Source organism: Alexandromys fortis, unplaced genomic scaffold (genome assembly GCF_014885135.2).
Source record: "Alexandromys fortis isolate MF-2015 unplaced genomic scaffold, M_Fortis_MF-2015_v1.1 scaffold_18, whole genome shotgun sequence".
Lineage (NCBI taxonomy): Eukaryota > Metazoa > Chordata > Mammalia > Rodentia > Cricetidae > Alexandromys > Alexandromys fortis.
The window spans coordinates 280,327-306,440 of NW_026067897.1; the positions used below are offsets into that span (position 1 = coordinate 280,327).

At 39.4% G+C, this 26,114-nt stretch overlaps 1 protein-coding gene across 1 annotated transcript in view; it reads left to right on the forward strand.

The window, feature by feature from the left end:
• The window catches only part of Cpne3 (copine 3), a 48,234-nt gene that overhangs the window by 16,738 nt on the left and 5,382 nt on the right, over positions 1–26,114 (forward strand). Inside the window, exons 5-15 of the mRNA XM_050165388.1 lie at positions 1,246–1,317; positions 6,937–7,020; positions 9,474–9,563; positions 14,069–14,167; positions 15,470–15,556; positions 17,657–17,716; positions 18,240–18,373; positions 21,184–21,238; positions 22,844–22,895; positions 24,220–24,353; positions 25,323–25,559. Coding sequence (XP_050021345.1) covers positions 1,246–1,317; positions 6,937–7,020; positions 9,474–9,563; positions 14,069–14,167; positions 15,470–15,556; positions 17,657–17,716; positions 18,240–18,373; positions 21,184–21,238; positions 22,844–22,895; positions 24,220–24,353; positions 25,323–25,559 — 1,104 coding nt within the window. The remainder of the gene's footprint in view (positions 1–1,245; positions 1,318–6,936; positions 7,021–9,473; positions 9,564–14,068; positions 14,168–15,469; positions 15,557–17,656; positions 17,717–18,239; positions 18,374–21,183; positions 21,239–22,843; positions 22,896–24,219; positions 24,354–25,322; positions 25,560–26,114) is intronic.

Below are 26,114 nucleotides of genomic sequence, written 5' to 3' on the forward strand. Positions count from 1 at the left end.
CAGTTGATCCTGAACATTGCAATTCCATTCACCCTGGCCTAATAGTCACCAGAAGTGAAAACTGTCTTGTTAACAGAAGAAAAAAATTAATTGTAGGGGTTCCTCCCTTCAGTTTTCTTAAGTTGTCCGTGAAGGTCAGGTGCACCTCTTCCATGCGTGTGTCAGTTCATAAGTTAGAGAAAAGTCTTGGTAAACGGCTCTCTGTAAAGGGAACATGGTCCTCCTACCATGACTGAAACTTCCATGACGGGTTTTATTCTACATGGATGTTATAACATGGCCATTGAACTTAGTCTTATCCAGGCATGGTGGTGTGTTCTGTGACATGGAAGCCTGGCAACTACAGTTGTCAAGTACATTTATCTCAGCACCTGTATCTCTCTTAGATTTCCAGAAACACACCAGTATTTAGACTGTTGAGGGGGCTGACTTTGGTCAAACTCCAGATCCATAGTTAAGACACGTGTTTCACTTCAGATCATGTAAGTCTTGTCTTTTACTAAGGATTCCACCGAGAGCGGCCGTTCTTAGCCTTAGCCCTTTCTTTTTTCTGTTTTTGAACCTTGCTAAAGTGGAGGCTAAAAACAAAGATGGGTGAGATTGCCTGGGATTTGACTTAGGGTAAAGTGAATCTTCCAGTTACATTGAATGGAAAGCGCTGGGCTCATATTCCAGTTTACGGTTCTCTAGAAAGGATTTATTCTTCCCTCTCAATGTGTGCAGAATTTTCGCTGGTTTTGTGTTCTATGGAATATTTAGTTTTAGAGAACCACATTTTTTGGGGGGTGGGTGTCTGGTTATTACCGTTTTTTTTTTTTTTTCTTTTTCCAAGACAGGGTTTCTCTGTAGCTTTGGTTCCTGTCCTGGAACTAGCTCTTGTAGACCAGGCTGATCTCAAACTCACAGAGATCCACTGCCTCTGCCTCCCGAGTGCTGGGATTAAACACGTGCACCACCGCCGCCTGACTGGTGATTACTTTTATTTTTGAACATTCTGGAAGTATGTTTACAAACACACTGTAATAATATCTGCATACCTCAGCCCTGCTACACACACCTGAAACAGCTGGCTAAGGAGCTGCATTTAAAAAGAGACTTCTGTCAATGGTAAGATGCTTGCCTGACTTGGGCTGTGATCTAGATTCAGTCGCCTGTACTGCAAGTAAAATAAAGTAAAATAAAATAAAAAGAAAGTACTTAATTCATGAGTGCGTCACAGTCTCTCACTGACTTATGTACTTACAGATTTCAGCAGAAGAAATCAAGGATAACAGAGTGGTATTGTTTGAAATGGAAGCCAGAAAACTGGATAATAAGGTAGGTTTTGTGTATTTTTCAAAGACATAAGTTTTTATCCCAAGCACTGATTCCCTTTTGAGATAACAATACAGTTAGCATGACCTCTTCATCTGAACATAGCATTCTCCTTTCTCCCTCCTCTTTCCTTTTCTCCCTGTCCCTCCTTCTCTCTTTCTTCCTGTCTCCCTCTCCCTCCCTCTCTCCTGCCCTTCCTCCCTCCCTCTCCCCCCACCAGGTATGCTTAAACAGCACCTATTTCCCTTTAGGTTTTTCATGCAGATGCATTTAAAGATTAAAAGAATATAAGCATTAATGTTACTGTAAGTTCCAGAAAGTATTTTAATAACCTCTGGGGGGAAAGCAAAAAACCTGTGGCTTATTAATATTAATTATAAATCAGTTAATCCTTTTGCATTTCAATACTGAATATGCCATGGTGTTCTTCACCATTTTTGTTTATCATAGAATTTAATGTGAAAATGTCTTAAGACCAAGTTTCCAGGGGCTTTAAAAATTAATATATAACAGCCGGGTGGGCCTGCCTCTAATCCCAGCACGCAGGAGTCAGAGGCAGGCAGATCTGTGTGAGTTTGAGGCCAACCTGGTCTACAGAGTGAGTTCCAGGACAGCCAGAGAGAGCTACAGAGAGAAAAACCCTGTCTTAAAAAAACAAAACAAAAACAAAAAAACATGCAACAAATATCATGTTCTATATCCTATCCATACATTTGTCCGTCTTCCCAGACACCATGTCATTTTGAACGGGACTATTTTGGTATGTTTATAAAGACCCTTTAAAGTGTAATTATTTAAAATACCTGTTAAGATAATTTTTGATCTATAAATTCTTTGTTATGTCTTTCTTTTCTTGCTTTCTGTTCCTCACTTCCTTCTTCCTTCCTTCCCCACCCCACATCCATTCATCTGCCCATCCAAACAGCTAGGAAAGAGATTCCTTTTTCCTATAGAAGTCTGTACATTCAACATATGGCTAAATAAATCCTCATGGCATCATTTCTCTTGGTTTGTTCTCTCTTTCCTGAATCAGTAAGCTTGTCTGGTGATGTCTTGAATTGCTAATTTTCATCAGTTGTGATGTGTCGTTTCACCAGGTGCTTAGTACTGAGTTAAAAGTTTCGGTGATTTTGATGCCTATTGATGATAGCTCCCTGCATATATTATCTTACAGGTCTCCGAAACAGTGGTATTACTCTACCAGAGCTTCATTTCTTAGTAAGAGTGTTTCTATAGAGAGACATTTCCCCAAAGTAAATACTTTCTCTCTCTCTCTCTTACTTGAGTGGTGTGTTATGAGATTTGTTTATTTTGTTTTATGCACGTATGTCTTTTGCCTATGTGTGTGCACAGTGTGTGCATGAAGCCTGTGGTGGTTAGAAGAGATGTTCAGTTCCCCCAAGAACTGGAGTTATGAGTGGTTGTGAGTCACACGAGTGCTGGAAATTGAACCTGTGTCCTCTGTAAGGGTAACAAGTACACTTAAGTGCTGAACCATCTAGCCAGCCCCAATATTTGTCTGTTGATTATTTATCATTGAAGTATGTTCTATACAGGAAAGACAAAACATTTGATATTTTTTGTAAACTTCTTTTTTCCTGAATAAGTTGGTTCCCTAGCATCCTCCAGATATGACTGCTAATTTTATTGTTTTATTTTATTCTTTAAGTAACTACAAACTCATAGATTTAAACATTAATAATTGCTAACTACAACAAGAGAATTTTGGTTGATATTCAAATTATCCCACTCTCAGCCTCATGTTGGAGACCCTTTGGTACAAAGAAGAATCTGTAGATAGTCCCCTTATCCATCAGGTAACATGGTATTCAAAGTTAATTTTATGTAATTTTTGCCCTAGAACCTGGTCTCCTTTTAGTGGTTGTGCATTTGGGACCACACTGGGGAAGAGGGGCTCTTACCATTTACTGTTGCTGTCACTCATGGTTTGTTTCTAGGCCCTTTTAGTATACAGATCCAGAGAAAGTACCTAAGGTTAATTGTGTGTGTGTGTGTGTGTTTGTGAATTTATCTGCCTGTGCACACGTGGCATTGGATCCCTCAGATCTAGAGTTACAATCTGTGAGGCCTGACTTGTATGCTGGGATCCTAACTCTGGTCCATGGCTGCACAGCAAGTGTCCTAACTGTTCAGCCGTTTTGTCTCCAGCTCCCCACCCCCACTGGTTTTTAAATTTTTCTAGCTTTTTTTTTCCTTTATTTACTTCAAACTCATGACAGTCCTCCTGCTTCTGTCTCCCAAGTACTGAGATTATAGCTGTGAGTAACCATGCCTGATAGGAAAGAAGGTTGTTTGTTTGTTTCTTTTGATGCAGGGTCTCTTTATGTCATCCAGGAACTCACTATGTAAACCAGGCTGGCCTCAAACTCTCAGAACTCTGCCTGACTCTGCCTCCCAAGTGCTGAGTTTAAAAGCATGTGCTAATATGCCTGATGCCTGACTTTTTTTTTTTTTGTTTTGAGTAAAACTAAATGGCCAGGTATGGTGGTGCATGCCTGTAATACCAGCACTCAGATAGCTGAGGCAGGAGGCTCCTGAGTTTGAGACCAGTTTGACTACGTAGTTAGACCTGATCTCGAAAATAAAAAGAACTAAATCATAATTTACACAAATATTTACAATTCATATACACACTCATGGGGATTTACTTCTTTTGTTATTCTACCTCTTTTCTCTTATGCTAAAAAATCATAATTCTTAATGATATTAACACAATCACTTTTTTTCACATATTGTTTTTTACTTACTACTTATTTCAGAACAAAGTATCAATGGTATAAGTAACAGTTCTTGAACTACAGTGTGAGCTGAGGAATATGTATTCCACTCGGGTGGAGTTAAATTCTTACATTTTAATGAAATAATCTCTATCACAGTGACATACAATTTCATTTTGTACTTATTATTAGGGATTGCTTTAAAAAACTTTGATTTAAAATCATGTAAAAATTGGGGTATGGTTCAGTGGTGGAATGTTTGCCTAGTCAGTTATAGCTCTGGTATAGTCTTCATCAGCACGTACACACAGAGAGAATCGTTACACTGTAATTCAATCAAGTGTGGTGCAATACTTGTAGACTTGACACTCAGGAAGCAGGTAACACCTGTCTCTAAAGAAACAAGTCCAGTGATTTCAAACTAAATCTGTAAAATAAAGTATATCCAAGAGATTTAGTTTCTCTTTCTTTCAGTTTTGCTCTGTTCTTGGTTTTCCTATAAGTGATATTTTCAAACGTTTATATTTTGTGACTTTAATTTCATGAGCACTAAGATTTTACATATGTGTAGGTGCACCTACATACATAGATGTTCACAAACTTATACATATGTGAAGATACCTATACACATAGGAGTTTACACATACGTGTACTTGTATGTTTGTCCATATTCTCTATATATTGCATAATTGTGTTTGGGTTTATATTTATGTTATCTACTCCTAGCCCTTAAGTAATCTAGTTCAGGAGGTACATACTATTTACTGCTTCAGTTGGTGGTGTGAACCTGAGAGAGTAGGACCTAAAAATGAGGCAGAATAAATTCAATAACCAACATTATTCAGAGCATCAGACAATTTATACTCTGAGGCTTAAGAAAAATCATGTAAGTAAGGCTTTCAATCAAAAGGACAAGCCACACGTAGCAAAAACATGTTTTTCCATAAAGTCATATGAATAACACCACCTGAAGTCAACTCACTTCTATCTGTTCTACCTGGGAGGAACACAAAAACACATTCCAAGAAGAATTCTGTGTTTTTGAAGAAACTGAGGTCACAAGACTCTTGTTTTGTTTTCTTGGAGCTTTCTTACAAGCACTCAGAATTCCCTTGCATGTCTCCATTCTTGGACTGTGTTTGACACATGCTTCTTTCATCCCATTTTTTTACTTTACCATATCCTAGGTGTCAGTCAAGAATCTTTACCTTTTGCATTAGTATTAATATGGACAAGTTAATGAACTTTAAACAAGGACTGCTTTTTGACCTTCAAAATGCTATCTATTAAGAATGCATGCTTTGCCTTTCCCATGGGATTATTTTCAAATAAGTCACAAAACATGTAATGTGTTCTTTTAAAAGTTAACTTATGTGTTAAGACTCTTATCAGTAGTAGAAAATAAGAGCACAAAAATTTCTTTCATTGACTTAAGATTCTTTTTTTAAGTATTTATTTATTTATTTTGTATACAATATTCTTTCTGCATTATGCCTGAAGGCCAGAAGACGGCACCAGACCTCATTACAGATGGTTGTGAACCACCACATGGTTGCTGGGAATTGAACTCAGGACCTTTGGAAGAGCAGGCAATGCTCTTAACCTCTGAACCATCTCTCCAGCCCTGACTTAAGATTCTTAGAGATAAGGTTAAAAAACTAGTTGTATTATTTTTCACTGTACCAAATATGTTATTTGTTTGACATTAAATTTGCTCAAAAGAGAAATAGTTCTATCATAAGTCTTTAAAGAAAAAGATTTTATTTTGTTTACATTTATGTGTACATCTTGAGTGCCTACATATGTGTTTGTGCACCTTGTTTATTCCTGGTACCCACAGATGAAGAATAGGGAGTTGGATCCCTGGAACTGAAGTTACCAGGCATTAGAGCTGCCTGATGTGGGTGCTGGGAACTGAACCAGGGACGTCTAAAAGAGCTTCAGGTGCTCTTAATGATTGAGCAATCTTTCCAACACTAACTAAGGTCTTAATTAAATACTAAGGCTAGTTCAAGGCTAAATAAACCTTCAGTACAGTGATAAATCTATATGTTTTACTTGAGGTATTAAGAAGTGCCATCTACTTTTTAAAACAATAATATGTATGTTTCAGTACATACATACATAGCAATATGTATGTTTCAAAATGAAGATACGCAGAAGTAAGATCAGCATATGGCTGCATTTAACCGTATGGAGTAGATTATACATCATGCCACTATTTTATCTCCATGTGATGAAGACAAGGAATAAACACTTTAGAGACCTCACTATGCCTAAGCCTTGTATAGGAATACTGTGGTGAGGTATAGAGGTAGCGAAGATACAGTTTGTGCTTTTGATTTCTGCTATATTCTCTGTGTCTACCTCTGCTCCTTTGTGTGAAGAAAAAGATCTGGTTAGAATTGATGAAAGAGAGTCAGGTATGGAAGGAAGAGATACAAAGTTAAAGCCCAAATCTATCACTTAATAAAATATGCGACCCTGGAAAGGGTATTAAGACCTTCTAGTCTCCCTTCCCATGGCTAACTGCCCTGTCTGTCGGAGAGTTGATATGATTAATGTTTGGGGTGTATTTTTGTGTTTAATACTATGTGAATAGAAACTTAAAGTGCTGACATTAAGCAAAAACATTTTATCAACATATTTTAAAGTACCATGTTTTTCATATGCAGGATTATTCATCACAAATGCCTTAATATTCATCCCTAGTATATTTCTACACATTTTTAAGTTATCATTAGAGATGTTGGGATTGATATTTGCAACCAGTATATCTGCATTATGGAGTTGGATCTGTGAAGTTTTATATATAAAAAATCATGTATAAGGTGTGTTCACACAGGGTTTAATAAGAGAGTGAAAACTGTTTGTTTAAATATAGGATCTGTTTGGAAAGTCAGATCCATACTTGGAGTTTCACAAACAGACATCAGATGGCCACTGGCTGATGGTTCACCGAACAGAGGTAAGTACTTGAATTCTAAAAGTAGAATAGTTGTTTTCTTTGACATTATTATAGTAAGAATTTTAACCCTCTTCTTTCTCTCTCTCTCTCTCTCTCTCTCTCTCTCTCTCTCTATATATANATGTGTGTGTGTGTGTGTGTGTGTGTGTGTGTGTGTGTGTGTATGTTTTTTTTAAATCTGGAACATGGTCTTTCCACATAACCTTGCCTGTTCTGGAACTTACTGTTGGCCTCGAACTCAGGGATAATATTCATTTTAATTCAAGTATATATGCAACCAGAGATATATCAGTATACTCATTTGCTTACTCTTTTTTCTTAAAAAAAAGACACACTGCCATGCTTATTTTCATTTTTGGAAAACTTTAAATTGTTTAAAGAATACTAAATGTGTTCTTGCTTGTTCTCTCTTTCTCATATTCACGCTCATACTTAGACAATTTATTTCTCTTTTGGAAAGCCATCCTGATGTAAACTACAAGAATCTCAGTTCCCTTTAAATGTTACATAGGTACTTTCGGAAGTAAAGGCAACCAGGAGTGAGGATACACACCTTTAATCTCAGTACTCTGGAGGCACACAAATCCCTATGAACTACATTTGTCTACAAATTAACTTCCAGGCCAGCCAGGCCTACATAGTGAGACCCTGCCTCAAAAGAATCAGGGCATGCTATATCACTGTACCTAAGGAAATTACCGTTGCTTTACTAATGCAATTCTGAGTGCCATTCATGCTTAGATTTCCTCAGTGTCAAGCACATTTTATAAAGATGTGTCTTGTCTAGGTTCAAGGATAGGCTCATATTTTACATTTTCCATTTGGCTCCCAGTTATAAGCTTATTTTCACCTGCCTATACTTTCATGTCATAGTACAGCTTGAATTATTGAGACTAGAGTGGATTCTTGTGTTTTTGTTCACAACTAGATCCACATCAACCATTATGTCAAGAATGTTCCATATGTTCAATCTTCATGGTGTTCAGACTGCACAGTGCTGATGATGTCAGGCAGTTTGTTTAAGATGGTGACCATAAGCTCTGAGAATCATAAAGTCCTATGTTTTCCATTTATAAGTAATTTGTGGAGATTAATTTTCTCTAGCATTTTGCCCTGTGGTTTCAGGCACCATTGATGATCCTTGTTCTTTAACCAATTCCATTGGGGCTATGCAATAGTAATTTTTGTTTTCCTCATATCACCACTGTATTAGTTACTCTTCCAGTGCTGTGATAAAACACACGATGAAGGCAGCTCATTGGAGGAAGGGTTTCAGATGGAAAGGAGAGAGTTCATCATGGAAGAGCGGAGGCTTGGGCACTGGAGCTGGAAGCTAAGAGCTTACATCTGAACTCAAGCAGGAAGTCGAGAATGTGAACTGGCAACGTTGTGTGTCTTTGAAATATTAAAGCCTGCTTCCAGTGTGCATACTTCCCTAGCAAAGTCACATTCGTAAACATACCTAAACAGTAGTACCAATAGGAAAATAAATTTTCAAATGTTCTTGGCTGTGGGAGACATCTTGTATAAACCACTGCAGTCTATATACCTGCATCACCACATATTCGTCTTTATCATTGTAAACTCACAAATTGTCATCATACATTAATATTTGTACTGCTTAAATCCAGATTTGATGGGGGATGCAGATGCATCCTGGGTTTTTTCCAGCATCGATAGGGTTTATATTTCATTCTGTCTCAGAGTTAGAAGGGGCCAGTTCATACCATACGCAGTAGAAATTGAGATCTGAGTGCTAACTCTATCCTAGGATGTTGTAGCTTTCAGCCTTTTCAATGGTCAAAATAAGAATACATTCGTATGTCTATATCATATGTAATATTGAAATTTAAAAATTCAGAATCTAGATTTAATTTTCCAATTCATGTTCAACACATCAAGATTTATGTTTTTAATTTTTTAAGTGTACGTTGGTGTTTTACTTGCATGTATGCCCGTATACCTTGTTCATGTAGTTACCCATGAAGGCCAGAAGAGGGCATTGGATGCCTTAGTATAGGAGTGACAGATGGTTGTGAGCCACTATGTGGGTCCTGGGAATCAAACCTGGGTCCACTGCTTTTAACTGCAGAGCTGTTTCCCCAGGTCCCACAAAGTTCATCATTATCTTGCTCTATTTTTTGATCCTCTGGGACTATGGTGAAATGCCTGGTTTCAAAAAAAAAAATCCACAAGCTACCATTTATAAGTTTACATTGTTATTTAGGTAGATATATTTCTCAAACACCTTTCTTCTTTACTCAGAATGTACTACAGTTGGACAATTTATTATACTTACCATATAATGATTATAAAATGTAATCCTACTTTTTTTTTTAAATTGTTGAGTGATAGAATGGGGATGAGTAGTAAGAATGTCACAGGAACCCAGGAAAGGCAAGAGAAAGATACTGATGAACTGCGTGTTCTAATGGAGCCTTTAATCTTTACAGGTCATAAAAAACAACCTGAATCCTGTGTGGAAGCCTTTTAAAATCTCTCTTAACTCTCTGTGCTATGGAGATATGGACAAAACCATTAAGGTAATTTGAAATTACTACTCAGGTGTTCTGTAGTTTGCTATGGGATTACGTGCTGGTAAACCCATTATAAATGCAAATCCTCGTAAATTAGACTAGAGGTGTAGCTTGTTTAGAACATTGCTTAGTGATCTTGAGGCCCTGTGTTTATTTGAGGGGAGGGAGGTAGAAAGGAAGAAGGGAGGAAAAGGGAGTGTGGGAGGGAAGAAATGATGTTAAAATGCATTTAATACTCCTAAGTTACCAAATTACACCCACCCAGTACACTGTTAAGTGTTGGTATTTACCATGGTGCTCCTATGCTGACTGGCAAGTTTGGCTTGCTGCCACTGCCCAATGTTACAAGAAAATCATCACATGTTACTAGCACAGAAAAGATTAAAATTAAGAACTCATGCAGTATCTACTGAATGATTTCACCTTTAACACCATTGTCAAGTCAAAACCCAAGGTACACTACAACTCAGACACTGTGTACACCTACTATAGATGAACACATTTTTACCTGCCTTCCAACGTTAATACGTAAGGTAGCATTTTGTTAAATAAATGATATTACAGGCATATGCATTTGACTGTATTGTTGTCCAATATGTTGGCTTAATGCTTAAGGGTGCAGCATTATTTTTATTTTAACAAATTTTAAGTCTTCTTTATAATGAAATTCTTTTGCTTAGCAAATATGAAGCATTGACTATGTTCTTTGCCTACAGTGTATCCTTTGAAAATCATAGTAGATGTTAGTTATTTTGAGATCTCAGAGCCTTTCTGTTGTTATGCAGAAAAACAGAGGAGGAATTGTAGGGACAAAGAAAAGCAGATCACATCTCCATGGTTATTTTAAATATTTTATTTTTAGGTATTTACCAAACAAAGCCAAACCCCAACCAACCAGCCAGTGAACACACACAAACTTCAAACACTCTGTGTGTGTGTGTGTGTGTGTGTGTGTGTGTGTGTAAAACACCAACACATTCTCCTTTTTATAGGTGAGTTCTGTCTGAGGATCAAACTCAGGTTCTCCTGAGCTGTCTCCTCGACCCTGAGTCTGCCTTAATATAAGTCCTTCTAAAAAACTTTCTTACCCTTACACCTCAATAGATGAAGGTATTGTTGGTTTTTTTATTGTAATTAATACAGTAAAAACAGGAAAGACGATGGGAAACAGCACACATAACATAACAGCATGATTTGGAGTCAGACCACAGCTGACATCTTTATTTACCTCTTTAACCAGGTCACCTAACCCCTTGCTAATAAAGTATAATTTCTACTCTACAAGAGGGTAAAGATAGAATATTGAAAGTGAAAACATTGTAAAAGGTAAAATAGCAGCAGAGGTACTGCTGTTATTTTTCTGAGCTTCAGAGGGAGTTGTCCCTAGCTTATGAGAGTTTTTAAAAAGTTGTTGTTAAGTGTGATTTGTATATGTCAAAGAACAGTGACACGTCAAAGAACAGTGTATATGTCAATACAGGTATGGCATAAATATATAAATATACTGTGAATTATATAAATGTTACTGAGTAGCTACAAGTTCTAATTTAAAGACAAATCTAGAGAGGGCAGAAGTCTATACCACGCCTATTTGATTGTTTCTGACAAATTAACAACAAAATCGTGTCTCTAAAACATTTTTTTGCTCACAGTGGCATGCTTGCAGGGCCAATTTGTTATAGTAAGTAAATGATTTTCTGTGCTTCGTCTGATAAATGTCTCCATTCTTAAGTCTCTTAGTTTGCTGTTAGTTAAACTCACTTGGTTCTCCACATCATCACTCCCTTTACTTCTCTAGCTCTGTGTTCTCTGCAGTATCAGACAGGTCACAGGTACAGTTTACGCACTGTTTGGAAGTTCCTTAAAGGTCTGGTGAAGAACTGCAGAGCAGAGAATAAAGTCGGACTCTTCTCTGGTCCATCGCTGTGTTGTCGTCTAGCATGCATTGTTTTCAGAGGATGAGAGAAACAATTGTGCATGCTGCCACCTTGCCTGAAGTGGTGTGTGCAGTTTTCATATNATACACTCTTATGTATATATGCAGACATTTAAATTTCACAAGTTCTTCAGATACTGTTGCTTAAATAGTGAATAGTACTGGTGTTTAAATTCTCGAAAAGGAAGAGAACTGGTGTGACTTATCCCGCCTCAGCCTTGTCTGCACATCCTGCACTGGAGATGTTATGTCTGCCGTCTGCCTTAGACAGGACTGGGGGCAGCTTTTTCCTTTAGTTCCCGTAGTGAGGAATCAGAACTCAGAGGGTAAAGATGTAGTTTTTGCTTCTTAAAGTTTTAATTGGTCTAAACTTTTAAAAAACATTTTAGCCCTTACTAAGGTCTAATTAAATCTTATCATATTGAGGTTCTGTTTGACTCATATGTAAATCGATGTTCTTTCCATGGAATCTAAAATGTAAAATTTTATTTTGCTGTAGTTTAAGAATGTCTGCTAGCTGGTGGGTGGTGGCATACGCCTTTAATCCCAACACTCAGGAGGCAGAGACAGGTGGATCTCTGTGAGTTCTCGAGGCCAGCCTGGTTTACAAGAGCTAGTTCCAGGACTGGCTCCAAAGCTACAGAGAAACCCTGTCTCAAAAACCAAAAAGAAAAAAGAAAATAAATAAAATTGGGCATTGAATATGTAGGGCAGGAGTCAAACTGTCAGACTTAGTCATGGGTAAAAATATCTATAGACTATCTCCTTAAACAAAGCGCTTTGCAATTCTAGAATGTGATTGTTTTGATTGAGATTGATCGATTTTAAGTGTATCTGAAGGATAATGAAAATTCAAGTAATGAGTGGAAGACTTCCAGTGTACTGACTAGTCTTATGTCAGCTTGAGACACACTAGAGTCATTTGAAAGAGGAGATCTCATTTGAGAAAAATGCCTACACCAGGTTGGCCTGTGGGCAAGACTGTGGTGCCTTTTCTTGATTGATGAGTGATGTGGAAGAGCTCAGCTCACTGTGGATGGTGCCACCCCTGGGCAGCTGGTCCTGGGTTCCATAAGAAAGCAGGCTGAGCAAGCCATGAGGAGCAGGCAAGTAAGGAGTTCCCTTCCATGGCCTCAGCATCAGCTCCTGCCTCCAGGTTCCTGCCTTGTTTGAGTTCCTGTCCTGACCTCTTTTGATGATGAACAGTGATGTGGAAGTGAAATAAACCTTTCTCTCCCCACATGGATCTTGGTCCTAGTGTTTATCTCAGTAGTAGAAACCCTAACTAAGACATCCAGTTATGAAAAGCAGTCAGTGTGTAGAACTGAGAAGAAAACCATCATTCTGCCAGATGAGCATGTACCTTGGTGACTCACTGCAACTTCATGAAGCTGGAAGCCTGGTGGAGCACTCACCAAGGAGATGCAGATGCTTCTTGTTAGAAGCTTCTGCTTTGAAGCACAATCTCCTGTGTAAAAAAGATTTTACTTTGTCCCTGTTGCTCACCACACAAGATGCATCTGTTGGCTTTGTACTTAATTCCCTCAAGTTCCATTTCTAAAAAATGGGAATAATAGAACAGCATCTCCATTCTGTGTAACTCTTAGGTCTGTCTAGAGAATGCACTCTGTGTAGACATTAAATTTCCATGTAAATGAATTGATGTGTTGAAAATTTATTAGAAATTTATATCCCTGTAATTGATTTTCAGTTTACCCTGAATACAGCTTGCCTTGAACACAGCACCTTATTTTCCCATTGAAAAGTTCTAGCATTCTAGTGAATATTTACTTTTTCTTTCATCTGCCAGCTAAGATATCAGAACAAGCAAATAAAAACGCTACTAGGAGCAAATAAATGTTATCTTTTTTTTCCCCCTGAGACAGACAGGGAGGAAAGGAGAGAAGGAAAAGTACTTGCATTTAGTAGGATTCAGATCTAAGGCTAGAACTCTAGAACTCTACTTTTTCTTCTCCTTACATGGGAACTGAGTGAGTGTGACCGAGCATGGATACTTCAGTGAAATGACTGTTCTCTTTGCTAGAGTTTTCCTTTGTGTTGTAAGATTTCCAGTCTTCAGACTAAATCTGACTATCGTGTCTAACTTGTAATTACAAACCCAGCCGCCAAGGTTTGCAGCTGATCAGGCATATTTCCTGTAACTCTAAATTATCTAGGATTTAGTTGTGTCGGTTTTTTTTTAGCTGCTAGGATACTGGCTTCTAGCTCCTACACAGTGATAATTAAGTAAAGCAAATGAACAACTAGACATAATTTCACTTAGCCTTCTACCAGCATCCACAGAGTACAGTAGAGGAACTGGTGACTGCTTCCTGTGTGAAATGGAGTCTGTGTTTGTGGATTTCATCTTTCATTGTCTGGGTCCTGTTCTCTGGATAGCTCTGGTTTTAACATGCTTCAGCACCGTTCTAGATAGTTTCTTCCTGTTCCTCCATTTAGACATTGATATTAAGGGGTTTCACCTTATTTTAATTAAAATGGCACATTTATTTCAGCCAATACTTTTTAATAAAATTATGCTGATTAATATATATTTTATTATATTTAATTCCAGGTAGAGTGTTATGATTATGACAATGATGGATCACATGACCTTATTGGAACATTTCAGACCACGATGACAAAACTCAAAGAAGCCTCCCGAAACTCACCTGTAAGTTACACTTTTGCAATTACATAAGCACTGCAGTTTACCTGTTTGTTATTTTATATTTTCTTTAGCTTAGCAATTAGTTTATCATGTTTCTATTCTATATTGCATTAAGCATTAAAATTTTTAAATTTTGTTTAGTAGTCATCCCAAATTCATAGATGAGGCATGTGTCTTACTGAGTGGAGACTATATACTGGTGACCAGCGCTAGGTGAGCACTGCAGATTACAGGGAAGAAAGCACTATTACAGTGTGTACCTCTGGGAATGGAAGTAGCTTGGAAGGGAAAACATTATAGTCCAGTACCTAGTGAAACAATGCTATGCCTGCATAGGAAAGACAGTGCACGACCAGCTTCAGTGGTAGGTGTGAGTCCCCATGGCTGGCTAAGCCAGACAAGTGTCCTGTGATCTTTATGTGTACCCTTCCTGTTCTTCCATAGAAGGAAGGACTTCACCCCTCTCTGCAGAGTATAAAATACTGAAAATTAGGGATAAGCCCAAGAATCACTGATGTGCAAGTTTAGGTAAACCAAGGAATAGTCATTGATTGTGAAACCTGGAAAGGTTTTTGTTGTGGGGTATCCACCAGCTAAAACTACTCAGACATGAATTTAAACCAATAGAAAATATTGGTTAGCAGACCCATGACTACACTGGGTGTTTGAGATCCAAGTGTGGCACTGACCCTTTCTTAGGGTGAGCTTTTAAGAACAAAAGCCATGCTCAGGGTTGACATACTCCAGTAAACAAGGGTGGTGAGTCAGAAGCAGAACTGCAGAAGCCAAAAGCAAGGTTAGTATATTTAGAGACTTTCCCAGAAGTATGGACTTTGATGAATGGGGTCTTTGTTTTCATTTTGGATGGTGGTGCTGTCTGTTTGCTAAGTTTTAGGGCCTAAATGGTACTTCCATCGTGGAATCAGTGGTGCTAAGGTCTGGGGGCCCGTTACACCTCCACAGACAACAGAAGCCCAGCACAGGCTGTGAGGAGTGTATCTTTTGGTAAGGAAATACCTTAGGTTCAAGATTCATGCACACGAGACTGCCATTCTTGTCAAGTGTATATTTATATTAGAAGTTCAATTTCTTGTGGCCACGGGATTGGGCTTCATGTATTTCTCTTTTATTCTGTTCATTTTTTTTCCTAAGCATGTTTTTGTTTTGTGTTGCTAACAAGATTAAAATTTAGTTTCTTTCCTTTTTCTTTTAAGATTTGATTTTTAGGGAAAAGGTTTAGTGAAATTCATTTTGGTAACTTGGCTATTGCTAGTGAAAATTTTATTTCATTTTCTCCTCTTACAGGTTGAATATGAATGCATAAATGAAAAAAAGAGACAGAAGAAAAAAAGCTACAAGAATTCAGGTGTGATCAGTGTAAAGCACTGTGAGGTCAGTTGTCCTTGACTACTTATAATGACTTCGCTTTCCGAGTTCTTGTGCCAGTGTGGTTTCATATCAAACAAATCCTTACTGTAAACGCTGGAAATTACATGAGCTTGCGATAACCTTGGGGGAAAGAATGGGATTAGAAATAATAAAGAAATCTGTGCTTCTAAGGTTTGACAACTGTGTGTGTGTGTGTGTGTGTGTGTGAATCAGTGTTTTGCCTGCATGTAGGTATATGTACTATGTTTGAGGTGTATGTGCATGTGTGCAGTGATCTGTGGAGCCAGAAGAGGGTGTTAGGTATTTGGGATCTAGAATTACAGACAGTAGTGAGCCTCCGTGTGGGTGCTGGGCACCAACCCATGTCCTCTGCAAGAAAAGCAGGTGCTCTTCAGCACCAGCCCATTGGTAACGTTTTAGCAAAGAATAAATAATGAAGGTGTTCTGCTATCTTAGGAAATGTGAGATTGGAAATGGCCTGACCTAGTGTATCTATCCTGGATATACTTTCTTCATAAGCTGTCATAAATGGTGGGGGAAAGCCAAGTTTTATTCACTGAAAGGATATTTTTGTTTGTTTTCTTTCGTTTTAGTTTGGTTTTTCGAGACAGGGTTTCTTCTCTGTGTAACAGCCCTAGCTGTCCTGGAACTAACTCTTATAGTGGCCTCGAACTCACAGAGATAGATCCTCCTGCCTCTGCCTCCCGAGTGCTGGGATTGAAGGCATGCACCACCACTGTCTGGCTTGGATATTTTGTTTTTGTTTTTAATGCTCTTAAAGCTTTATTACTAAATGTTTTTTTAATTGTCAGTATATTGGACTTATTATATAATACAGTGACTACATTTCTTCTTTTGCCATTGATATTCTAATTTTTTGCTTTTAGTCACAGTGTGAATTATTTTGTATTTTATTTCTTATACATACTAATCCCAGTTTCCCCTCCCTCCCCTCCTGCTCCCTCTACTTCCCCTCACCCCCATCTGCTCCTCAGAGAGGGTAAGGCTTCCCATGGGGAGTCAATGAATTCTTTCACATCACCACATTGAGGCAGGACCAAGGCCCTCGCTCTCATGTCTAGGCAGAGCAAGGTTTCTCTTCATAGGAAATTGGCTCCAGAAAGCCAGATCATTCATTAGGGATTCTTTCTGGTCCCACTGCCAGCGACCCCAACCAACTGTCCAAGCTACCCACTGTCACCTTCTTTTACGGGGTTAGATCAGTCTTATGCAGGTTTCCAGGTTGTGTGTCTGGAGTTATTTGGCTCCCACTAGTCAGGTCAGCTTTTTCTGTGGGTTTCCCCATCCTGGTCTTGACCCTTTGCTCATGTTATTGCCCCTCCCTCTCTTTGATAGGACTCTTGTAGCTCTGCCCAGTGGTTAGTTCCACAACTAAGCACTCTGCAGCTGCACCTTTTTTTTTTATTTGCATGTATTGGTTAACCATGATGGGTTTTTATGACATTCTCCAAATGTATATAATGCAATTTGCTCATATTTACCTTGCTCCATTACCCTCTCTTGTCCTCCCAACTAGTCTCTTTTACTTTCACACCCCCCTTCCCATGTGTGTAACAGTGACTTTAATTAGGGTTATTTACAGAAATGTGAGTAGCATACCAGTGGTGACACCTGAAGAAAAGGCCTCTCGCTCCATCAGCAATTAATAACAGCTTGTGAATTCTCAGGAGGGGCCTGACATCATGAGCCCTTCCCCTGATATGTTAACCTTAATACTGCTGTGCTAAAGTTGTACTAAAGTCTTTATAAGTCCTGATACTTGAGGGAGGAGTTCCATGAGCTCAGATGTGAGGTTGATTTCACGTATTTGCATCATGTCTTATTCAGCTTACAAACTCTGAAATGCATATATCAAGGAACCTTTTGTTTCTCTTTTGTAGTCGGAGAGTTCTGGTTATTTTTCTTTGGCTTCTTGGGACAGGGTTTCTTGGCGTAGCCCTGACAGTCCTAGACTTGCTTTGTAGACCAGGCTGGCCTCAGACTCAGATGACTGCCGACTTCTGCCTCACAAGTGCTGGGATTAAAGGTGTGCACCACCGCTGACTGAGTTCGGCTTTAACATACATGTGTTTTTGTTTCTAGATTACTGTAGAATGCACATTTCTTGACTACATCATGGGAGGGTGCCAGCTGAATTTTACTGTAAGTAAAACTGAGTTTTCTAGCAAATCTGATAGATATTGCTCCCCTCCTCCCCCCTGTATTTCAGTGGTTTTTTACTGCCAAGCTGCCTTTGTTATGGAATTTACACAATCTGTTTAACATGCTTTCCTCATAGACTATCTAGGGTCATCATGAAAGTTTGACTTAGTTGGTGAGTTGATGGATAATCTCTCCCTCTCTAGAGAAAGCAGATGTGCACAAACCAGTGGTTATCCTGTTTAAGGAATAGAAATAATTTAAGGAATAGAAAACAGACATGCAAAAACAGTCCCTAAATACGGGTCACTGCATGTGATGATTCATGATTTTTCAATCTAGAAAAAGAAGAACAGGTTATATTCATGATGAGGCCTGTTCACTTGTTTGTGTAAATGGTGTGGGAATTTGTTAGGAGATGACAGTAGATGTTCTGGGATAGTTTGGGGCCTAATCTTTGCAGTTTTCTTGTACCTCTAGCTCAGGTAGCCCTGCCCCTCATTAGTAAGAATTGCTGTCTTGGCAGGTGGGAGTGGACTTCACCGGCTCCAATGGTGACCCCAGTTCTTCAGATTCCCTGCATTACATCAGCCCTAATGGTGTCAATGAGTATCTGACTGCCATCTGGTCTGTGGGATTGGTAATTCAAGATTATGATGCGTGAGTATAACTTTGGGATACTCAGGTAGACGTTTCATAATTCCTTAGGATGCTTTCGATTTGTTCCATCATCTTGTGTTCTGATAGAGGTGGGACAGTGCAGATGATAGAACAGCTTCTTTCTCATTTTTTGTTTCTGTGTTTTCCTTTGATCTTCACTCTTGCTGTGACTAGTTATAATGTGTTGTGTATAGCTTCTTCATTTTACAGTTGACAGAAGTCAACAAGACTCATTTCTTTGATCTGATTTCCTGGGAGTTTTAATGAGGAGTAAGTTGTATATGTGATTGAAGTCTAGATGACACAATCTTTAATAAAAATTGTTTCTTACCATATATACATGTTCCTCTCGGTAGTAAAATATTTATTCATTCATTCTTTCATTCATTCATTCTGAGAAAGGGTCTACTTCCCTCCCTGGCTTGGAACTCAGTGTGTAGACCAGCCTGACTTTGAAATCACAGAGGTCTGTCTACTTCTGTCTTGAAAGCACTGGAATTAAAGAAGTACATCACCTCACTCTGCTGAAGTATTTTTTTCAATCGGAGCTTTTGGCAAGGCTAAAGAGCATCTTAACCAAATTGCTGCAGAGTATGAATTTTCAGTACTTAGATTTTAAGTAGATTTGGAGACCTGGGTGTATTTTGAGTTGTAGAACCAGTACCTAGCCTGTGGAACATCTTGCGTTCAATTCTCAGTCAAAAAATTATATGTCTACTACTACTGTTACTACTTGATTTATTTTAACAGCTAATGTGTGCCAGAGACCATTGTATTAGTCTGAATAGATGATGAGCCGTAGATGTCAATCGGTGGGTTATCAAATAGCCACTCCTGAAAAGGGTACCGGACCAGGGTAATTTCACACATCAATTCTTAAAAACATGAAATTAACAAATTGAATTTGAATCCACAATTCATACCTGAACAATATGATAAGCCACACGTGCCATAAAGCAGACACTCTTAAACAAAGTAGCCTAACAGAATAGCAGTAAGTTCAGGACTGTCCCGACATCTTTGCCATCCTCAGTTTATAGCTTTTGTTTCTGGTGACAAGATCTCTGCTCTTCTTTAGACAGTAGGAAGAGGAGAAAGGGGCCCAGAAATGCATGTTTATTTCCTCTTAGGGGTATAATGCGATGTTGCTGAAAAAAATCTACTCAGCTCCTTGGGCTGGAATCTGGCCACCTGATCTCGGCTAGCTACTAGAGTAGGTGCAGTCACTGCCTCCGGTGTCTGTTATTAAAGGAGGGAAGCAGCTGCTTCTGCTTTATATCCTACGTCAAAGCCCCTTTCAGAGTAATGAGAAGTCTAATACCAAAAGTAAATGGTTTATAATTTGCATTGTACATGGCTGCTAAGACAACAGAGGCAGAAATCTTGGAATAACTTGTATGCGTTCACATTCTCTAATATGAAAATCCATGAAGGAGGGTGGGGAGATGGCTCGGTGGGTAAGAGTGATTTCTGTGAAAGCAAGAGGCTCAGTTAGATCCCCAGCACCCATTCAAAAACTTAACATGGTTCTTTGTGCCCATAATCAGTGTTGGGAGATGGAAGGGATAAAGACGGAGCTGGTATCCCCTTTGGGTGTTCATAGACTCATTAGTAAAAGAATTTAAAAAGAAAATCTATGGAAGTTTCTAAACAACATTAGAGACAGGCTATAGACTAGGAAAGATATTTTTGACATGACATGGGTTCTATCTTTAATGGAAACTAAGCCCAATGTTAAGAATTAATAATAGTACGAGTGAGGTGGTGGTGCAGGTGACGGTGCCTGTGCCGAGCCTGACACTCTGTGCTCCACATACATGCTGTAGCAAGCATGCGACCCCACACATATAAATAAATAAATGCAGTAAGTACAAGTGAGCACAAAAAGACCACTCCAGTAGAAAACTGTGTTCGGTGGTGTTCTGTAGTAAGGCACGATGGCCACCTTCACTGTGCCTCTGGGGGAATACCCATACCCGGACGTGTCATTACCACCTCACGTGTTCCATATTCAGGTCCACACTCTGTGTCCATGAACGGCAGGCTCCAGATGGACATATGTTTTCTTGCAGAAACTTGAGAGTTTTATAATACGTGACATTTCCCACCATCTTTCTCATTGTATGAATAGTCACATGAAATGATGTAAGTAAATGCTACACATAACCTCATCATTTGAGGCCTATTTTTTTTACAGTCCTGCCTAAAAGAAAAAAAGATGTGGTTGTGTTTGTTTATTTGTTTGTTTGGTTTTGGTTTTTCATATTTGTTCAGTGAAATAATACACGAGGTTTAAATGGAAAGGAGTGGGTTATGAGACAACTTTATTTAATGTGTATACATGTGCGTGAGTGCATGTACATACACCACATATGTGCAGAAGCCTGTGGATGTCAGCAGAGGTACTGGATCCCCTGGACTGTACTTGTAGGTGCTGGGAAATAAACCCAGGCCCTCGTCAAGAACAAGTGCACTTAACTACTGAGCTATCCCTTGCCCCATAAATTGTAATTTATGATTCTCTCAAGGCATTAAGGTGGAGAGCGATAGGGGAACACACTCAGGTATAGATCACACATGCATGTCACACACACCAAACAACCTGTATAGGTATTTCTTCCTTTAATGCACAGAAAAACATTTAAAGTGAGTGTTTTCCAGTGTTAGCATTGGCATTAGTAAAGGGAGTGCTAGGTAATTTTTTGTTTATAATTTTTATGGCTTTGGATTTTTTAAATCTAAGCTCATAAATATGAATAAATATACAATATATCTAAAATTATTGGATTTGTTTTCTTTTTCTTTTTTAGTGATAAGATGTTTCCAGCTTTTGGCTTTGGAGCTCAGGTGCCTCCTCAGTGGCAGGTAATTCCCCCCCCCCCCCTTTTTAACTTTCATTGATCCTTTGTAGATTTCACATCATGCGCATTCCAACCCCACTAATCTCCTGTACCCTCACATCTGCTCTCTGTCCTTGCAATGCCCCCCCCCAAAAAAAACAAAACCAAATTTAAAAGAAAAGCCAAAACCAAACCAAAACAAACAACAATAACAAAAAGGAGGAGAATATCATCATGGAAGCTGTAGTGTGGCCTGTTGAGTTCACAGTTCACCCTTTAGTCCATTCATCTTTACTTGCCAGGGTTCATTGCCAGAGTCATTGGTCAAGCTCAAGGCCTCTGACTTCTGCTAGGCCACCAATAATGGGCTCTCACTAGGGCTCCTCTTAGATACCCTGTTGTTATCCTGTGTTGTGAAGATCTTGCTGTTTTGGATCTGTAGGTTCATCCCCTTCACCTGCGATGAGATTGGGGTGGGCCAACTCATAGTCCTGGTTCTGAGCCTGGGTGGTAGCTGGGTTGGTCAACCCTCCAACTTTCTCTCATCATCATTACCCAGGCAAGCTCTCCAGCATTGCCCGAGCTAGTTCACCCAGTGTGGTCTGCAGCAAGGAGCAGGGCCAGTTCTATTCTCAGGGCCTCAGGTCCAGGTCACCCACACTCATACCACTAGGGCCAGCACTACTGTTTTGCTCAGACGAGGCACTGGCCACTCCAATTGTCTTGGCCCTGGTGGCAGCACAGCCCTCAAACAACAGCTAGGTTATAAGTTGCAACCTAGTCACTGGGCATTTGTACCTCCCTACTTCTGCATCACAGGCCAGGGACATCAACTCAGATCCCGGCTGTGGTAGGGTCAAAGACCCAGACATGGTTCTCAGCAGTAACAATGATATCACCATGGCCCCAGGTGGCAATGCAGGCCACCCAGATTGACTTGGCCCCTGCAGCAGCATGGCCCTCTGACAACCAACATGGCTCCAGGTGGTGGTGCCACCGCACCACAGGGTTCTGCATAGCTGTCAGTGGCAACAGAAGCCATAGACATCACCTCAGTCACTGTTGACTGTTTCAGGTCCTCAGATAAAGACCTGGCCCTTGGCGTCCTGGCCCAGGCTGGGATATCACCTTGGTCTTGGGTGGCTGGCAGGGCATGCACGTCAGCCTGTTCCTCACCAACCTCACGTCTTCAGATCTGTCTCTCTCCACAGCCCATGAACGGTTTTGCCTCTCTCTCTTCTCTAGTGAGTGCTCTCTTTCCTTCCCCCACCCTGTACTCGCTTACCATGGTGGTGCCCAACCACGCTGGCATTATAGCTGTGGCTCATGGTTGAGTCCTGCCTGCCTCAGCTGCAATGCATGGTGTGGAGCTGTTGCTTTTCTCTTGCATACCTGGGCCTAGAAACCTTGGGCAGTGCTTGGTATGATGGTGCCAGACTGCCAGGTGCCAGAGACATTGGGTAGGCTCTTGGCTGATAGTGCCCTCCAGACCAAGAAGTCTGGGGGTGGAACCATCTGTGTCCTCCACTGACTCAGGCCTGGAAAGGATTGAGCTGGCAGGCAATCTCCTTTTAAAACTTTATTCTGGACTAGCAAACAGGCCTCACCAGTCTTTTTTTTCTTTTGACAGGTGTCGCATGAATTTCCAATGAACTTTAACCCATCAAACCCCTATTGTAATGGTAAGTAAAGCCAAAAAGCCAAACATGAAGACCACCTCATTCATTCTTATCTTTTCCTTGCAGGTTAGAGCTACTCATATTTCATCTCTAAATTTCAGGTTGTGACACATTTAGCTTTCCGTTTTGTTTGGTAGAAAATCACCTCACGTTGGTGCTTATCTGAAATTGGAATTATTTTTAGAATATACTAAATATACTTATGTCATCTGACAACTCATTTTAGAAGTTTTATGCTCTGTAAATAGTGTGAACCCTCCTTGGTCTGCTCATCAAGCAAATGACGTTTTCACTTTAAGTTCATAGTCTGAAAAAAACAACCAATTTGGTTGTAGATCAAAGATACGTTACATAGGAAAAGTAAGGCTTTAAGACACCAAAGTTAAATTCTATTTTTCTAAAGACATCATAAGCCTAGTTGCCTAGAAATAACATTTCACTTATTGCTTTAATGCAAGGAAGTATTTCAGTATAATTCAGTGTTAAGTGAGTAGTTGCAGACTTTGTGAAGAGAGTAAATTGCTAAAAACCTTCATGATACAAAGCAAGCATAATAATACAAATGGAGAAAATACTTCTCTCGTTGTCAGTGCTCTGTTGCTGTGAAGAGGCACCGTGACCATGGCAACTTTTACAAAAGAAAGCGAGTTTCAGAGTTTAGTTCATTATCCTCAAGGTGGGGAGCATGGTGGCATGCAAGAAGACATTGAGAAGAGAGAGACTCTGAACTTAGTATGAGCTTCTGAAACCTCAAACCCCACCCCAGTGATGCACTTCCTCCCACAAGGCCACACCTAATCCCTTCAGATAATGCCACTCCCTGGTGACCAAGCATTCATCTCTGACCTATGGGGGCCATTCTTGTTTAAATCACCACAGCTATTGTTGCTGGAATTATATGCTCAGTTTTTCTATGGTGTATTCCATTGCAGTTAGTGATGTTGCCAGCTGTGGTTAATATTATTGTTACTACTGTTAGACTATCAGTTTATCACTGTAAAATCACATCTCAGTGTGAGTTGTTCTCACAGGTTGCTCAAGGCTACTTGCTTCTAAATTCAATATGACCAAAAGGAGTTTCTTGAAACTCTTAAATTTTACAGTTTCTACAGAAAATGCAGAAAACAGCCTATGTGAATATTAAACGAATGCCGTCTACTATACCATGCCTGACCCTTACTTGTATCACCTAGTTAATTAGAATTAGTTAGTCTTATAACCTTATATTTTTATAGAACTTTGCTAATATGTATATAGTTGTGCTTCCCAGTACTGTGGGTTAACAAATTATATTTGAGGATTTTTAATACTACTTTCTTTGGTCTAGGAATCCAAGGCATTATAGAAGCTTATCGGACCTGTCTTCCTCAGATAAAACTCTATGGACCAACTAATTTTTCTCCGATTATAAATCATGTGGCCAGGTTTGCAGCTGCAGCCACACAGCAGCAGACAGCATCTGTAAGTGCTCTAGGCTCAGAAACAGGAAGGGTGTGGTTGGTACTTCTTCCTGGTTGCCATACTGTTTATTGAATTTGTCAGGATAATAAGTCAAGGTAAGGAGTAATGATATAATTAGCATCGGTTTGGGAGAGGTATCTGTTGCTATTAATGACCAATAAAACAAAATAATGCTTACATTTTTGAGTCTTTTCTCTGGCTTTGGAAGTAATTTACTAGATTCTACAAAAAAGGGGGGCTATTAACTTTTAGAAAAACACTTGATGTGAAGGCCTTTGAGTACATCCATTGTTGGTATTGCATCACTTACTGTAATGCAAAGGTTTGAATTGGCTGACCATTACCAGTTAGATGTTGGTTATCAAATCTCTCAAGCTGTAGTATATTTAAAATTAGGGGCAGAGATTGTAGGGAGCCCCCATTGTGTAGGTGTTGAAAAGTTAAACAAGATAATTCATGTAAAATGCAAACAGTGCCTGGGTCAGAGAGAACACTCTCATACTATAAGTTACTATCATAAATCTTATTCCTGCCCTATATCTTTATGTGACAGTTTACTACTCTGGAAAGTTTCATCAAAAAACCAAAATTTTTTTAAAGCATGTGTTTTAGCTGGGCAGATATCCCTTCTTTGGAAGTTTGGGATCTGTTGAGAGTGGAGTTCTCATTGCTCCCTTGTTCCAGTCTTTGACATGTTTAATGAGTGTTTATTCTGCTTACTTGAAAGGTTTGTCTTTGACATTTAGAGGTCTTCTGAATATTTTTTTCAACCTATTCTGTGGTGTGTTGCACTTCTAATGAATCTAGAGTTGGTCCTTGTCGTCAGAGAATTGCAGGCTCTATTATGCAGTTGATAGCCCAGAAACACACTGGCAATGACCTGAGTGAAGCAGTTGACTCACTGCCCTAGGTCAGTCCTTCACTGTGTGACCTTCACCTGCTCAGAGAACATGTTTTCCTTTCTGGCAGCAATACTTTGTGCTCTTGATCATCACGGATGGTGTGATCACAGACCTTGATGAAACTAGACACGCTATTGTCAACGCTTCCAAGCTGCCCATGTCTATCATCATCGTGGGAGTTGGGGGAGCCGACTTTAGTGCCATGGAGTTTCTGGATGGTGATGGGGGGAGTCTCCGTTCCCCATCAGGAGAGATGGCCATAAGAGATATTGTTCAGTTCGTGCCTTTCAGACAGTTCCAGAATGTGAGTACCATTCTTTCTGACTTAAACAGGATGATTTTGCTTTTGCTTGTGAGAGGTTCGATTTGGTTGGGCATTTTTTTATCCTTTGTGCTTTTGATATAATAATAACAGAATGATAAACTTCAAATAATATTGTTATAAACATTTTAAGATTTTTTGTTACTTTGTAGTCATCACTTTCCTCATGGCTGTGAAAGATTGTCTGGCCAAGGCACCTTGTGGAAGGAAAAATTTCCTTTGGCTCAGAGACTGCTTGTTCATTTCCCAGCTGCCCAGACCCAAATAATCACACAGAAGCTATATTAATTACAACACTGCTTGGCTATTAGCTCAGGCTTCTTATTAACTAACTCTTACGTCTTAAATTATCCCATTTCTATTAATCTGTGTATCAGCACGAGGCACTTGTAAGGGTCCAGCATCTGTCTCTTTCAGCAGCTACGTGGCGTCTCGTGACTCTGCCTTCTCTCTCAGTGTAGATCAGGCTGACCATTTTGAGAAGAACATGGAAGGATTTAATGTATAATGCTACATGAAATACAGTCTTATATCCAC